Below are 16,531 nucleotides of genomic sequence, written 5' to 3'. Positions count from 1 at the left end.
GGCAGCACTGTTCTTGCTTACAGGTATGCATGGAGATATATATTTATGTATATACTTACATATACATAGAGTTCTATATAAAAATATATGTAGAGATATGTTTTAAAATATTTATATATGTGCAGAGATTAAGAAAATATAGGGATATATGACTACATATATATCTATATAAATATATACTAAATATATTTATTTTATATATATATATGCTAAATATATCTATATATGTAGTCATTACTAGTGGCTAGAAAAGCTCTTAAAAGGGTCCTATAAATATTTTATCAATAAATGCCCGAGGGGTGAGGGCAGGGAATGGGTGGGTGAAAGCCTGTGATAAACCCCCCTGGGGCTGAGCCACATCTCCCAGCTGCCGGGTGGCTGCACGCTGTGCCCTGGCCCCACGTGGAGGGGCCACATCCTGCTTCTCCCAAGTCCTGATGCCCACAGGACTGGTGGTTGCTCTCACTTTACATTTCTGTGCACCTGTGACACTGTGGACAAGCGTAGGGGCCGTTCTTGAGGTCCTGACCGCGTACAGTGGTCTGGACCAGACCCTCTGCACATCAGGATCCTGGCTGGAGGGACTGATGCACGGAGACAGCTCCAGTGCTCTTCCTAAGAGCTCCTCTGTGATAAAATGCCATCACAGAGCTAAAGGCATTGCACATCCTCAGCAAAGAGACACCAAAGGGGCTTTGTAGGATCCCAGCAGCAGTGCCGGGAGGGATGTGCACAGGGCTGCCCCAGGGTCAGGCTCAGCCAGACTCTTGGGACGCAGGTAGAGGTTTCAGGATGATGTGGAGATGTTACTTCTGACCATTGCAGCTTTTCTTCAGGAAACAAAAGCCTGATGGTCCCCAGTGCCGTTTTTTTTTTTTTTTTTTTAACATTGGTAGGTATATAAGTGGCTTTAAAGGCCAGATCTGGTATAAATGTTATTTGGTGCTAAGGTGGGATGACGTGCCTTGCACAGCCTCCTTGTCCTGGAAACCATTAGGAGGACGGCTGCATACTCAGGTTTTCGCACAGAGACTATCTGCTAATGTAACAGTCCCAGTGGAAACTTTAGTGGTTGGGAATATTTTTGCGGATTTGGGAAGAATCCCAGGAGGATTTTTGGTTTCGTACAGCAATTGCTTTTTGGCAGCTTTGGGACAGATGTAATCTGGTTCCCATTTCTGTCCTGAATTTTTAAATGGAACAGCCTGCCTTTGGTTCAGGGCAGAAGGAGAAATAGATGGAAGTAGATAGAAAATAGTAGTAATAATAACAAGAACAATGTCACTTCTATAAATAATTTGTTAGGGCAACGTTTCTGTTGAAATGTTTCATTTATTAAGTGTATCTGTTCTTTATTGGTCCTTTAAGTGACTTTTTCAGTAGGCAGGATGCTGCTGTGGGTGTAAATCTGCTGGAGAGAGTCCAGCACAGGGCAACAAAGATGATTAAGGGAGTGAAGCATCTCCCTTATGTGGAAAGGCTGAGGGAGCTGGGGCTCTTTAGCTTGGAGAAGAGGAGACTGAGGGGTGACCTCATTAATGTTTACAAATATGTAAAGGGTGAGTGTCACGAGGATGGAGCCAGGCTCTTCTCGGTGACAACCAATGGTAGGACAAGGGGTAATGAGTTCAAACTGGAACACAAGAGGTTCCACTTAAATTTGAGAAGAAACTTCTTCTCAGTGAGGGTGACAGACACTGGAACAGGCTGCCCAGGGGGGTTGTGGAGTCTCCTTCTCTGGAGACATTCAAAACCCACCTGGACACCTTCCTGTGTAACCTCATCTGGGTGTTCCTGCTCCGGCAGGGGGATTGGACTGGATGAGCTTCTGAGGTCCCTTCCAATCCCTGACATTCTGTGATTCTATGAAATCTGGAGTAAATCTGTACAAGCTGGTGAAACCACCCTGGGTTTGGATAAGCACGGGTGAAAGCTGAGTTTTTCCTCGCAGTAAGGTGTATCCTGTGTGCAGCAGCAGGTCCTGCACCATTTGCTGGTGTGTGTGTTTGTCCCTGCCTCTCAGTGTCCTTGTCACAGCCCTGGTGCATGGCTGTGACTTTCCCCACGTGTGTCTGACTCGTTCGTGTCTTGAAGTTGTAGCAGGTCCGTATTGAGCGAGCCAGGTGATGACAGCCAGCACGTGTCGAGGCAGCGCCTTTTGAGGAGCGGGGTGATCTACAAGGGGATGCCACATCTCAGGAAAACAGCCCGAGATTAAAAAATTGAACAAGATTTGGGATTATCTGCTCTGACCGTATTGGGTTGGCACAAGTATAAGTGTGCTTTAGACAACAGTAATGCCAGTGATCAATGCTCAGGCTGGAAGAATAACAAAATAATTTTATTAATTTAATTTCATGAAGAATTTTGTCAATTAAAATGCTTTTAGTGAAATTCAGTCTCCATTCAAGACCTAACCCACCTGAAGTCATTAAGAGACTGTCACTCCTTCGCCTTCTCTCCTCAATGTGTATGTTGGGGGCAGACATTTCAATGACGTCCCTGCTGGGCAATGGGGCAGAACCCATGTCCCCTGAGGTGCCTGGAGGGCAGGAGGCACCTGGTCTTGCCCCAGGGACCTGGTCTGGGCTCCCGCATCACGCAGGGGTGGGGAGGCGCTTCTCGGGGGGACTCCCCCCAGGACGGCTCCCTAGGGTGGGCAGGGGGTCCCTGGAAGTGACATAGCCCATCCCCTGGGACATGTCCCCATCCCTGTGGTGAGCATTGTTTTTGGGCCATTTGCGAGTCGTTTTGGAGGTGCTGGCTCCACACCCTGAGCCGTTACCATGATTTTGCCTGTTCTAAATCTGAGCTCAGCCATCTGGGAGCAGGGACTAAAGGCAATTATCTTGTTAGCACTTCTGTGTATAATGCCTTTATTAAATGTCTGCATTTTAAATGTGACTGAATATAAATTGCGTGTAATGATTTAATAACGGAAGGCTCATAATTTTAATATATATTCGGGTGGGAAGGTGGTTTAGTTTTTTTCCTTTAGACCTGACACTTAAGATAAGAATAATGCAAAGCCTCTGCTGATTGTAGGGTTATCAGGAGCAGTTCTTCACACAGATCAAATGAAGCACTGTGGATCCTTAGTCTATGGCTTGTTGTCTGTGTTTAAAAAGAAAAAAAAAAGGAAAAGCTCTAGAAATCTGAATATCCATACGATAGAGTTCAATGCCTGCATTTTCAGTTTGAGAGTACTGTACAGTCTTTGTACTATTTTTGTTCTGTCCTTATCCCAGGCTCCTTTGTATGCTGCAAGTTTGTGGGAATGACTCAGGGAGAAAGCTATTTAACCTAAAGGACACCACTGGCAAAAAAATAGATGGATAAAGAGCGATGTCAGTGGCTGCGAGTGGGAACCGGGAAGAACATTTGTGTGTGTCTGAGGAAGAGGATCCTGAAACCTCCTCCAAATGGGGCGAAAAAAGTTTCTTCTTCAGATACTGTTTATTCAGTTCAAGAAGGGAGTTTTATATGGTTGCTTAAAGTAACGAGGAACTAGACTGAATGATCCACAGTCCTAGGTCCTGTTTCACTTCTGGTTAATTAATGGAAGGGTTTAAATATCCAGGCGACACAGATCATGCCAGTGCTTTTCTGTAATGTGAGCATTTTTAAAAGCAGTAAGTACAGCAAAGTTAATCATAGCTTAAACTCCTTCTTTGTGGGTGTCTTGTCTGTATGTTGTAGCTGGATGATTTATGATTATCTTTTTCCCCTGAGTGGAAAAAATTTCCTTCCGTAAGAATTTGCGTAATTAATTTTTATCTTGGAGGTTTTTTTTATGTCTTGGAAATCAGAATTTACAGCTTAGTGAAAATATCTGCAGACTCTTCACTGTGCTGACAAGCATCACGGCTGCAGCAGAAGCCTTGTCTCACTTGCGAGCTCCATGTCAGCCTTTGTATTTCACTCTTTTATAGAGAGTTTCTTCCCTCACTTACAGCTCTGAATAATACTTACCCTTTTATCTCAGAGCAGCAACGCTGACATGAATCGTCACCGTGCCACTGGCACTTTGATCAAAGTGGAAATTTCAATTATTGATTCAGTTCTTTGAATAAATTTAGGCTGTGTGCATATTGTAGGCTCAATGTTATAGCTGCAGAGACGTTAAAAATGCACATATTTGTGGAAAGCCTAGTGCAGCCACCTAAGGAATATGCATCCCTTCCTCTGTCGGGTTGATGCCTAGGTGACTGGAGCACCTGGAGCTGCGATGAAAATACTCTGCCTGCATCCTCTGGGGGTGAGCCTGGGACAGGGAGGAAGATTATAACATTATTCTAATGTTATAAAACCTGCAACCCTCTGAGATGAAAGAGCTGTGATGGGCACTGTTTGCCCCCACACGCCCGCGCACCTGATTTCCATTGGGGCGGCGCGGGCATCCGTGGGGGATCTCCCGGGCAGGCAGGCTTGGCTCCGCTCTTCCCTGTATCCATCTGATCTCGTGCCAGGTTTGGGAGCTGCTTGCAAGGCACCTTCGCTTTGCTTCACTTGTAGCTTTTGTGCTCGTCCGCTTAATTTTTTTTGCTGAGGGGAAGCATATATGAAAATAAGCGTGTGAGGCAGAAGTTTCACAGAAAGCGTTGATCCTTGTAGGCAGCTGAATTTGGATGTGTTGGCACGATTCCTTGGGTGAGATGGGATTTGGCTGCCTCCATCACCTCTTCTCATTAGTCTTGCTAGTGCTTTCTTGGACAAGGCACTTTTTGGAAAGTGAAATGATGGTACCCGAGCTGGGAGACTCCAGGAGCTCTTACTGAGCAAAGGAATAGCACAACATGGATCCGGAGCTAATACTGGGATGAGGATTTATTTCCCCGGAGCTGGGGCTCGGTCTGGTGAACCATGCCAGCCACAGGGATGAGGCTTCTCCCAGCTCAGATGTGGTAGATCCCCGGCTTTCATGTGGGAAAAGGAGAGGTACTGCTCGCTCACATCTGGTGTGTGTTATGTGGGCTGGATTTCTGTCCTGCAAGATGTTGCTTTGCTCTTGTGAAAATAGTATTAGTGATGCTTGTTCAGTCCTTGCAGGGCTCGGGAGCCCTGACAGCAGATGTGGGGTTCCCAAGCAGAATTACGGGTGTGGGAGTGAGCCAGCCACCCCAGAAGAGATCTAGAAAACCTGCACATCAACGGGGGAGCTGCTGGTGGGAAACAGTCACCAACATGTGTCTGAGCCCCTGCTCTCCCTTGGAGCTGGGGCTGCGGAGAACTCCCAGCACTGCCGGAGAAGAGCTGCCAGCGGTACCAAGAGCTTCCTTTGCAGTGCTGTTGGAAGCGGCGTCTCCTTTTTGTAGGTAAAACAAGAAAAGGGACACATGAGTTAATTTTTTCTGAGCCAAAGGAAACTCAGATCTGCCTCCCAGCCTTGTGAGAGTGTCACGGCTTTGTGGCTGGGGTACAGCAATCCCTACTCTTGAAACTGGGCTGGTGTTTAGGAGAGAAAGGAAGGTTTGCGGGCCAGCAAGCACCTGGAGGGGAGACCAGCCTCGATGGAGTGTCCTTGCAACCCTTTGGAGGGACTGATGGATCTACCCCGAAGAATTCATGGTGCAGCCTTCAGGCAGCCCCTGGGACACTGGAACGCTTCAACTCTCATTTTTTCCCTTAAATAATTATTTTCCTTTCTTGTTGCCCTTTATGCAGTGACATGTCAGAGAAAGTGTTTTAAATGTGGAATAAGGTATTTATACTCCTTTCTGGCTTGGCTATGAGACAGAAGGACAGATGTGGGCTTGGAAACGATGTCATTTTTGTTCCGTCATTTTTGGACTTTCCTTACAAACCGCAGCAGAGTTTATAGGAAAGTGTAAAGCTGCCTCACTTTTTAATTTTGGATGATTGCTTTGGATGGTTTTTGAAACGCCTTGGTCTCTTTCAAGCTGCTCGGTCAGTAGGATACAAACGGGGAGAGGATTTTTGGAGGACAAGCGTGTTTTTGTTTGGCTGGGTGGCTTTGGGGTGGCGGAGGAGGAGCCATCGTGCCGGCAGCGCGGGTTGAGCTGCAGGCAGCTGCGGAGCGGTACCCGGGCGGGCAGCGGGGTGCGATGCCGAAACTCATCACCCAGGTGTTGCCTTGAGGTGTTGCCTCTAAATAGCAGCAAACTGCCTTTGCATGACAGGCTTTTTTTGGTGTTTTACTGAAGGTGAGAGTAATAGTGCAGTTTGGCTGTAAGAAAACCATCCTTCCAAGTATTTTTTTTTGGAGGAAATCTGTGTTTTGAGGATGCTGTTATTCCTCTAAAAATGTGGCTTTCCTGAAATGTCGCAGCAATGAGCTTCCTATGAGGTTTTGCTTTAGATCCTTTTCAAAACCAGACTGAAGCCACATCAGAAACATGAAATATTTAAGTGTTGCTCCTCTGTCTCTGGGTCCTTGCTGTCTGTCTGATGATTTGTTGAAATAGTTCTGAATCTTCAAATGAACTCTGCTGCTGTGTAGTAACCCTCCAGGATAGTGTGTCTTCTTCTGTATAGCATAATGCATGTTTATCTTGGAAAAAAAAAAAAAAAAAAGATGTCAAGGAGGAAAAACCAACTGAATTGGTGTCAGGCAATCACTTCGATGTGTGAGAGTTGGTATGGATGCAGCAATCAAGGACTGGAGCAGCTGCCTAATTCAGCAAGGACTGAACCAGCCCAGAATTGTGGTCATGTCTTATAGGGTTGGCTATAAGAGACATCAGATGTATGGCACATGAAGAGATGATGTCTATGGCCCAGGCTGTATCCTGGCTTGCTGGGCTGTCTTTGGAAGGGGGAGAGGAGGGGGCACAGCACAGCTGACAGCTGCCTGTGGGCACCTGCAGAGGTGATGGGGTTGACTCTTTGCAGCAACAGTGACAAAACATGGGGCAGCAGCCATGGTTTGTGGCTTGGGCTGGATGTGGGTAGAAAGCCCTTCCCCAGGGACACATCCTTGGAGGATGGTGGTCTCCATCCTAGGCTGCCCTGGCACCAGGATTCAGTTATAGGGATGAAAATTGCTTTATTGGTGAGCATCATAGAAGAATGGGGGGGTTTGGCGAAGGAACAAGTCCCTGAGCACCTTGCACCCCAGCAGAGCTGGGTGTAGCAAACCCTTTTCCTCTGGCGAGAGGAGCTGGAATTTGGGAGGCTCCAATGATGGCAGGAGGGGAAGAAAAAAGGCTCATGCCTTGCTCCAAATAGCTTGAGAGGCTTCAGTGAGCTTTCAAGTGGTGCGTTCTTGCCCGTGATCTGGATTGCGGCTGCATGCCGAACACTGATCTTTCTGCAACTGTTATCTGTTTTACACATAAACAGGCTTTCTGTGCCAGTTACAGGTGACATTTTATTTAAACTTAATTTGAATGTACATAAAACTTCATTACATCATTTTCAACATCATAAAGCACCATTACATCATTTTACGATGATAAAACATGAGCATGGGTACAGCAAAGTGCAATGGTTTCTGCCTGGGTTGGAGCTCCTTGGTTTTGACTCTGGTATAACAAGAGATCAGAAACTGAGCATTTTGGCAGATACTGGCATTTGTCAGTCCTGATTTTAGTACATTATTGCTTTGCCATGGCCACAGCCCCCAAAGACGAGTGTTTAGGTGAGAATTTCTGCTCTTATTACAGAAAAAAACCTCAAGTCTTTATTCTCCATTTTGCATCTCAGAAAATTTGAAACCACAACCCGAGGATTCCTACAGACTCAAAACACAGGAGGCAACAGTACAGTTTTAGTAACTGTTTATTTCTTTTAAATTCTATTTGGTGAGTGCTGAGGCCAAGCCGGTAGTTTTTGGCTGTTCAGGTCGCCTGTAATGCTTGAAACCATTTGACTTCCTTGGGTGTGCGGATCTTGTTTGTTTTACTCCAATCACTTTTTATTTGTAAAACAAGTCCAGGCTCAAAAATCCCTTGTTTCATACAGGGTTCCTGATTCCAAGGCAGGACCATGTGTAGAGGGGCAGTGGAGGGTGTCTTTGATGTTATTCTGTACCAGAATAGGGTAATAATGTTGGAAATTAGGGCTCTTGAGATTCCAGACTAGTCTACCATGCTCATTTTCACAAACATGTTAGGTGTAGATCTACTCAAGTGAGCAGTCTATGCCTCTTGCTCTCTAAATATAGAGAACTGCCATACACATTCATGCATAATGTGAATGGTAAAGTGATGAATTCATTAACATTTTGCAGAAATGCCTATTTCCTCTCCTCTGGGTGTGTAAGAAAATAGCATCTGCATCTTCATGCTTGTAGAGAGGACGGGCTGGATCCTGTCCCATGTCACCCTCTGCTTCCCTGTTCCTTGCAGGGGCATGGGGTTGGTGGTGACCTGTATGTAAGGAGGAGAGCAAAGCAACCTCCCCATGTGATATATGCCAGTGAGCATGCAGCTGAGTGCAAACCAAGCACTCAGGATTAGTAAGTCCAGGTCACAGAATCACAGAATGTTAGGGATTGGAAGGTCATTCATGGCTGATAGTTCTTCCTGCAGAGCAGGTTCTGTGTGTCCCTGTTCTCCTGGGCTTTCTGCCCCACCAGTATGGACAGATGGCCCACTGTGACTGATGGACATCCCACCGGTGCCACTGAGAGCCCTCCACATCCCACCTGGGCTTGTCCCTTGGCAGTGGTCAGTGCTGGAGATCAATGGTCACCTCTTAGTCTAAAATGACTGCTAGTGGGTGGTGTAAATGGACAGTGATTCTGCTGTGTCCCCATTGCACCAGGGAACTCAGGGATGGGGGATACTCACCTCTGAGGTTTGGACCTCAAAGAGCCTTCTCTTCACAAAAATGAGGTAGTGCACACAAAAATAAATCGGAAGTGGAAAATCATGGAACAGCCTGGGTTGGAGGTGACCTCAAAAGATCATCTGGTCCAGTCTTCTGTGGGAGAGGGAGCCTAGATGAGATTGTCCAGCACCTTGTCCAATCACATCTGGAAAACCTCCCATGATAGGTACTCCACCATGTCACTGAGGAGGTTGTTCCAGTGAATGATTGTTCTCACTGTGAAAATGTATTTTCATGTCAAGATAAAACCACTCCTGCTGCAACTTGTACCCATTGCCCTGTGTCTTCTCTATGTAGGTCCTTGTGATAAGAGAGCCTCTGTCCTCTTGGTAACCACCCTTTAAGTACTGGCACACTGTGATGAGATCCCTCCCCAAGGCATCTCTTTTCCAGGGATAGAAGACCTAACTCCTTCAGCCTTTCCTCATAGGGCAGGTTCTCCAGCCATTTGATCACCTTTGTGGTCCTCATTTGGACCCTCTCTAGTCCATCTGTGTCTTTCTGAAATTGTGGGGTCAAGCCAATATCATTCCTATCTTGACACTGTTTTTTTGCATGAGCTTGTTAAACCAAGCACCGCCAGAGAAAGCCACCCCTGAGAGCAGATTTAGGATGAGCCTTGTTGCTGGCCAGGAGAACTTGTTCTTGCTCACTGGTTGTAAAAGGGGCTGTTGACGTCTGTGGGATGCCAGGGTTCAGGCGTGCGGCTCCTGCGCGGTCGGTCTGCCGGACACATTCCCATAGTTCTCCAGCTACATCCTCTCCTTGCCATGTTAAGAACATCTCGACAAAGTGATTTATAAACTCTCTCCCATGATAGCGTTGGCTGTATTTTATGCCTCAGCAATTTTCTGTATTGCTGAGCTATTATTCATGAGTGGATTTTGTGGCAAAGCCTCTCACAGACTTTAGCCCAATTGAATGTACGGCCGGGTCCTCACCTATCATTCTGTCCTTCTTTTTACCCACTCCCTCTCTCAGTTTTAGGCTGGCTCTCTTGGCCTCATGTCCCAGGGCTGTGCCTTGATTTGTGAGTTTGTCACTGTCAGCTCTTACGAGCCAGGCTGTGCCAGCCTTACTTTGTACCTAGTCTGGGGGCCTCAGAGGACAAGCTGTGTCAGTACATAAACCAGCAGGATTGACTGGGTGGCTGCCTCTTGTTTCTCAGAGCTAATGTGTCATTTGGGTGGTGTGGACAGCAGAGGTGGTTGGGTCAGGGCTTCTCAGGCACCTAACCATGCTTAATAAAAGTTCCACCATAAGTCATTGCTTTATATTTTGTCATTCAAGTGATTTCTTTACTGACATTTTGTTTTTCCTTCTTGCAGGCTCCACATCTGTTTGTTACAAGCCTACCAGCCCAGTCCAGCTACTGGAAGATACTGGCTTTCTTTACCAGGATCACCAGTTGTTTGCTGGCAGGCATGACGTTTCTCCACTAACAGCTGAAGCAATCAGTGCCAAAGAAAAAGCTGGTGAGTAGGTGGCCACACTTCCATACGAATCCACCACATTTACTTCCAGGTTTTTTCTGAAGCATAAATTGAGCAGTTTAGACCATTTACAAATAATAATTATAGAGTTAAAGGCCAGCTTCTCATCCTCTGTAGAGTCAAAGGGGAGTTGCCTTTGACTTGAATGTTACAACCCACCATCATCTCTCACTTATGCTTGTGGAGGATGCAACGTTTAAGGGCATGGTTGCTCTTCACTGCACCACTGGACCACTGCCCATAGCTTTTTGCTGGTGGAGCAGGACCGCAGGTGCACTATGGTCAGTACTCTTGGACCTTAAAAATAGGCAACTAAAGTACATCTCCCAGATATGAGGATGGTAACAGATGACTAGTACAGGGGTAAAAATCTTCCTGGTGTATTATTAAGAGCTGCCTTGACCATGTAGAGTTGACTTTTTTGCCTTTCATCAGGCTTACCTCAGGTATAGTCTAACAACCCAGACTGAGCTTTCTGGTATGTTAGAATGAGCTTTCTGGAATGTTGGGGAGATTTTTGTTTCATGTCTACAGAAATGGCCAGTATGATGAGGCTTCTTTGCACTGCAGTAACATGAGTAAAGCAGCAAGAGCTTCACAGGCATCTAAAGTAGATGGGCACTTGGCTGCTGTGCAGGCAGTTGGATGGACGGGTGTGTGTATGTCTGTGCATCTTGTTGCCTCAAACACCAGCCCAGGGAGCTGAGAGACCCACTGAAAGCTGGTGGACAGGCTGCAACCCCCAAAAGTCAGGCTGGCAGGCAGATAACATCATCTCAGGGAAAGCAGGAGATGTGTATCTCATGGAGCAGGCGTGGGGTGTTTTACACCTGGGAATCTTCTCTCACAATCATCTTTAAGGCTTTGCCACAGAAAAGTTAGTGGAAATGACCTGTTCTCTTAAAGGCTTTTCTTCCCCCTCTGGCATCTGGGTTGTGTATAAGTTATCCCACAGCATGTGCAGTAACTGATGAAACCTCTGGGAAATACCCGACCTCAAGAGAAAGTTTGCTTTCTAACTGCTTTCAAATGCCAAAAAACAAATGTAAGTCCTTCTGACGAACTCCTCTGAGAACTGGAAACAGCAGGAGAGAAAGTTGCCAAGGATGACCTCAAAAAAACTGAACTCAAAACAGCACCTCCTTCTTGCCTAGAGGCATGGGAGGACTCGGTCCAGAGCTGTGGGCTTGTTCTCACTTTTGTCCACACCGAGATTTTGCAGGAGCACCCCTCTGGGCTTAGGCACTGTTTGGGCAGATGTCTGAGACCACTTTTGGGATGGGTGTGGAGGGAGGGATCCCAATGTCCCACCCATGGTTATATGCCATTAGATGTCTGGCTCCGGGCAAGCTCCACTGAGTATATGGTGCAAAATTGGTACTGTTGCCTCTGGATAACTTCAGTAGCCTGTGTTAGGGTTGTGTAGCTGATCCATCTGTGCTCTTTTTAAAATTCTGGTATTACATCTGTGACCATAATGCCTTTCTTGTACTCATCCAGCAAAATTACAACAGTTAGTATTGACTCCCTTAGAAATAGTGTTATTGGCCAGATGGGAAATTTCAGTTTTAGGGGAAGATGACAGAGCACAGATTACTCTTTAATTACACTTTTGGGACCTTTTTATTTTTAGTGTAATTTCACAGTTTTCCTGTGACACATTCTGCAGTTTATTTTATTGTGGCAGGCAGCGTGCTTAGGAGGGCATTTGACTCATCTCACTTTGGCCATCAAAAATGCAGCACCTCTTTTAGTATTGCTATGTGAGCTGCCTCTCTAAGCTGTGCAAGGCATCTCTGGGTGGAGGTCAAACACTGCCACAGGCTTTCTAGAGAAGTGGTTGGTGCCCCAAGCCTGTCAGTGTTTAAGAGACATTTGGACAATGCCCTTAATAACAAGCTTTAACTTGTTCAGCCCAGAATTGGTCAGGCAGTTGGACTAGATGATCGTTGTAGGTCCCTTTCAAATGAAATCCTCCCTTCCCTTCCCTTCCCTTCCCTTCCCTTCCCTTCCCTTCCCTTCCCTTCCCTTCCCTTCCCTTCCCTTCCCTTCCCTTCCCTTCCCTTCCCTTCCCTTCCCTTCCCTTCCCTTCCCTTCCCTTCCCTTCCCTTCCCTTCCCTTCCCTTCCCTTCCCTTCCCTTCCCTTCCCTTCCCTTCCCTTCCCTTCCCTTCCCTTCCCTTCCCTTCCCTTCCCTTCCCTTCCCTTCCCTTCCCTTCCCTTCCCTTCCCTTCCCTTCCCTTCCCTTCCCTTCCCTTCCCTTCCCTTCCCTTCCCTTCCCTTCCCTTCCCTTCCCTTCCCTTCCCTTCCCTTCCCTTCCCTTCCCTTCCCTTCCCTTCCCTTCCCTTCCCTTCCCTTCCCTTCCCTTCCCTTCCCCTTTCTTATGCTTCCATTGACTTGGGAGGGGGTTCAGAGCCATGGTTATGGGATGCATGGAATATTACGGAGGGGATGGCAGGGGAGGGGATAGGAGTATGATTTTAGGGGTCACTGCAAACAGAATTAGGGATGAGCTGGGGTGGGGGATGCGTAGGGAGCGGTGCCCTCCGTCCTTCGTCTGCTTGCAGCCACATCCCAGGGTGACCCTGGCAGGGCGTTGCATGGGGGTGCATCCTGGGTATGGAGTCACAGGTGTGGGGTGTAGGATGGGGAAAAAAGGTGAGGGGACCAGACCTCCCAGGCAGCAGAGCTAATGGCCACCTCTCTCTCTCCCTGCCCAGCTGAGGAGGCCCTCTGCACCCTGCGCCCCCCCAGCTGCCGCCGGGTGCCTGAGGTGGAGATGCGAGGGGCGGAGGAGGTGGCAGCCGGCACCGTCCTGCAGCGCCTGATCCAGGAGCGGCTGAGGTATGGCAACCCCAGCGAGAACATGAACCTGCTGGCCATACAGCACCAGGCGACGGGCAGCGCCGGCCCCTCCAACAGCACTGCCAGCACTCTCTCTTCCGCAGAAAACCTCGCGCCCGAAGAGCCGCCAATGGTCCAGCCATCGGGGCGGCAGGAACCGCAGGGGCAGGAGCACCAGGGGGACGGTGCTGCCATGGAGAAGCAGCCCCGGGCGCCACAGCCCCCGCACGGCACCGAGGAGCTCCCCACCTATGAGGAGGCCAAGGCGCAGTCTCAGTTTTTCCGAGCCCAGCCACCCGCTGCCACCGCGGGATTTTATGGCACGTCCAGCCAGAAGTCCAGGACGGAGGGGAGGCCGACAGTGAACCGGGCCAACAGCGGGCAGGCGCACAAGGACGAGGCGCTGAAGGAGCTGAAGCAGGGCCATGTGCGCTCACTGAGCGAAAGGATCATGCAGCTCTCACTGGAGAGGAACGGGGCCAAGCAGCACCCCCCAGCCCCAGCGGGTGGGAAGGGCTTCAAGGCGGCCCCACCGCCCAGCAAGGCCACGGACCCACGTGGGCCACCACCCGAGTACCCCTACAAAGGCAAAGCGGCGGCCCCCAGCAGCAAGGCGCAGGAGCATGGGCTCTTCTACAGCGAGCAGCCAGCACAGGACGTCCTCAAGGCCTCCTATGCTGCCCCCCAGCCCGCCCGGGCAGAGATGGCCCTGGTCCGCTACCAGCCGCCTCCGGAGTACGGGGTCAGCAGGTAATGGCCGCCGGGGGTGGGTCACTGGAGGGGCCTGGTCCTGCTCTTGCTGAAAGATTAATTGTCTGCAGGGCTTGGGTCTTGGGTAGACGTGGTCCCTGTGAGCTTCAGCCTCGGGCATGCGGTGGGGACATCACACCGCTGCGGCTAGGATGGCTGGTGAAGGCACCTGCATCCCCAGGAGTGCTATATGAAGTGTATACACTGCTTATGTCCTATTTAAATCTTCCCAACAGAGCTCACGCAGGGCTTTCACGGTGCCGAGCCCCTCGTGCCAGGCCTCCCCGCGAGCACGGGTTTATTCCAAGCGCATTAGAAATAATCCAGAGTGTTCGCTCGCTGTGTGCTGATCCCTGTGAGCAGCGCGGTCCTGGCCAGTGCCTGGGCAGAGTTGCTGCCTCCCTTTTGCTTGTTGTACCTAAAGGCAAGTGTTTCCCTGTCTCAGACCTGTCTCTTTGACCTCCCGGATGGTGTTTTGCTGTATTTGGGAGGCTGGAATTTTGTGGTATGGATGTGAGTGGTTTTCATGTTGCAAGCTGCCCCATTAAGTCTTTACTGACCCCAAAATCCCCAAAAGTTTTGTTGGTGTTGACTCAAGTTGCAGACGCTTATTTTGCCACAGTGCAGGCACAGAGAAAAGGTGACACAGCTGACCCAGCTCTTCCTTTCCAAAATTTGTAAGGCATGAAATCAGGGAGTGAATGCTCTTCCTTTCCATCTTTGCAGAAGTGACAGGTTTTGTGTCAAGACGGGGAGGAACTCGGAGCGCGCGTCTTTGGTGAACGTTGCAGGGCAGTTGCAACAGGCAGAGGACCCGCACTGAGAACCGCTGGCCTTCCTCCAGCTACACTTGTGTTTTGATTACCAGCCCACCACTGTGTGGAGTTTGTGCAGTTATTTCAAAGGAAGACGATATTTTTAAAAGCTCAGCGAAAATCTCTGTTTATGCTAAAAAACAGCTATATGAACTTTAGTGCAGCAGGGTTGAGCTGGGGCCATGCTCTGCTGCAGCCATTTGCAGAGCTAACAAACATCTCTGGCACCAAGCAGATTTATCCCCACAGAAAAGGAGCTGGTTTGGGTTGTTTTATTACTCTTGAAAAATGCTGATTCAGTACCCACAGAGTCTGTTCTGCTGAGTCCGTGTGAGCGAGCAGACCCGGGCACTGCATGCACTGCTGCAGCTGACTGGGAACAGCACTGGTGTTGAGTGGGAAACCCTTTGGGACCAGTTTAAAACCTTGTCCCGATGCCTGATCAGCAAGGTTAATACTGAGAAACCCCTTGATTTCAGTGCAGCTTTCCACACTGACAGCAAGGGCCTGCCCAAGCCTTATGCCAAGGCACAGCTTGATCACCCCAGCAGCTGTGGGGGAGAAGCCCCTGGTTCATGATGATGACTACTGCTCATTCTCATTAAGGAACCACGGTTTAATCCCCAAATCACAGTACAGAGGGTTTGCCTGCTACCCCTGTGTGCTGTTTGCTTTGCATGATGGTGGAGAAATGTCCCTGCTGGCAGGTTGAGGGGCAGTGGGGAATGTGTTGTGCAGCAGTGCAACCGAGCAGAGCCGCTGCAGTTTGCAGACTTTTAAAAAAACCTCAAATGGTGTCTTTCTTGCAGCTTAGCAAGCCTGAATAGCTTTCTCAAGCTCAGGGCCTGAATAGCTCCTGATCTGTATGTATCCCTGCTGGCCTTTCCAGGGGTAGCTGAGGAGGTTGGCATGGCTGGAGGGCGTTTCATCAAAGCTAGGTGTGGTCTAAGGTGTGTGCTCTCTCTTGTGCTTTCTCTAAGGTGGGTCCAGGTCCTGGTGCACAGACAGGGATTTTCAGGTCCCTCTTAGCTCCTTTCATGAGGTGCCTAGATTTTGGAGGATGTTTCCTGCCTACATGTTCCTGCCAGCTATGTGTGAGGCAGTGATTAGCACTAGCAGGACATTTGCTTGCTCGCAGACTGTATCTCGTGCTTTTGCTTGCACAGTGCCAGTGGCTGGGGGGACGTTTGGCTGTGCAGAAGATGTCAGACAGTGAGCCTTGTGGCCTCCACAAAGCAGTGGTCTTCATTCTGTCTCGTGCTTTTTTCTAGTATATTTTTGATGCATGGATGTCAGCCTTTCACTTTGCTTGGGAGTGCTGACATATTCACCGCTGACATTACCTGTTCTTCATTGGTGTGAACTGGCTTGGTTTCTTCTCCTGTACCATATCCCACTTTATAAGTGGCCTCACAGGCTGCCTTGCCACCAGGTGGCCTTGCCACCTGGAAATATTTGGGTGGTAAAAGGCTGTAGGAAGTGGCAGCAATCCCAGTGTGCTCATCACTTGCCATTTCTTGGTGTGCAGCAGTGGTGCTGCGGTGCATCCCTGCCACATCTGGAGCTGTGTCGCAGGGTGGGCTCGCTCAGGTCTAGAATGAGCGTGGTTAATATGCAATTCTATAAAATGGCCTCTGCCCCAGATATTCCTCTATGTGGAGAGGGTAAAGGCAGGTTACCTGCTCAGAGACATCAGCCCCATGTCTGCTACAGGACTCATCTGGGCGGCAGCCCCCAAGTGCTGCTGGAGGAGAGCCCAGGGGCTGTTACACCGCTGGGTTGCTCCCAAGCACAAACTTGCTCATGCCTCCAGTTTTGCTCACTGCTTCCCCCTTTAC

General features: G+C 48.9%; 1 protein-coding gene across 3 annotated transcripts in view; it reads left to right on the top strand.

Moving 5' to 3' along the window:
• Positions 1–16,531, top strand: part of AMOTL1 (angiomotin like 1) — an 88,068-nt gene that overhangs the window by 31,615 nt on the left and 39,922 nt on the right. For all 3 annotated transcript variants that reach the window (XM_082069122.1, XM_082069123.1, XM_082069124.1), the window contains 2 exons: positions 10,122–10,268; positions 13,005–13,878. In XM_082069122.1, the coding sequence (XP_081925248.1) occupies positions 10,122–10,268; positions 13,005–13,878 (1,021 nt within the window). The remainder of the gene's footprint in view (positions 1–10,121; positions 10,269–13,004; positions 13,879–16,531) is intronic.

This window comes from Streptopelia decaocto, assembly GCF_964273445.1.
Source record: "Streptopelia decaocto genome assembly, chromosome: 1".
NCBI lineage: Eukaryota > Metazoa > Chordata > Aves > Columbiformes > Columbidae > Streptopelia > Streptopelia decaocto.
This window is presented reverse-complemented; position numbering and strand designations above follow the sequence as displayed.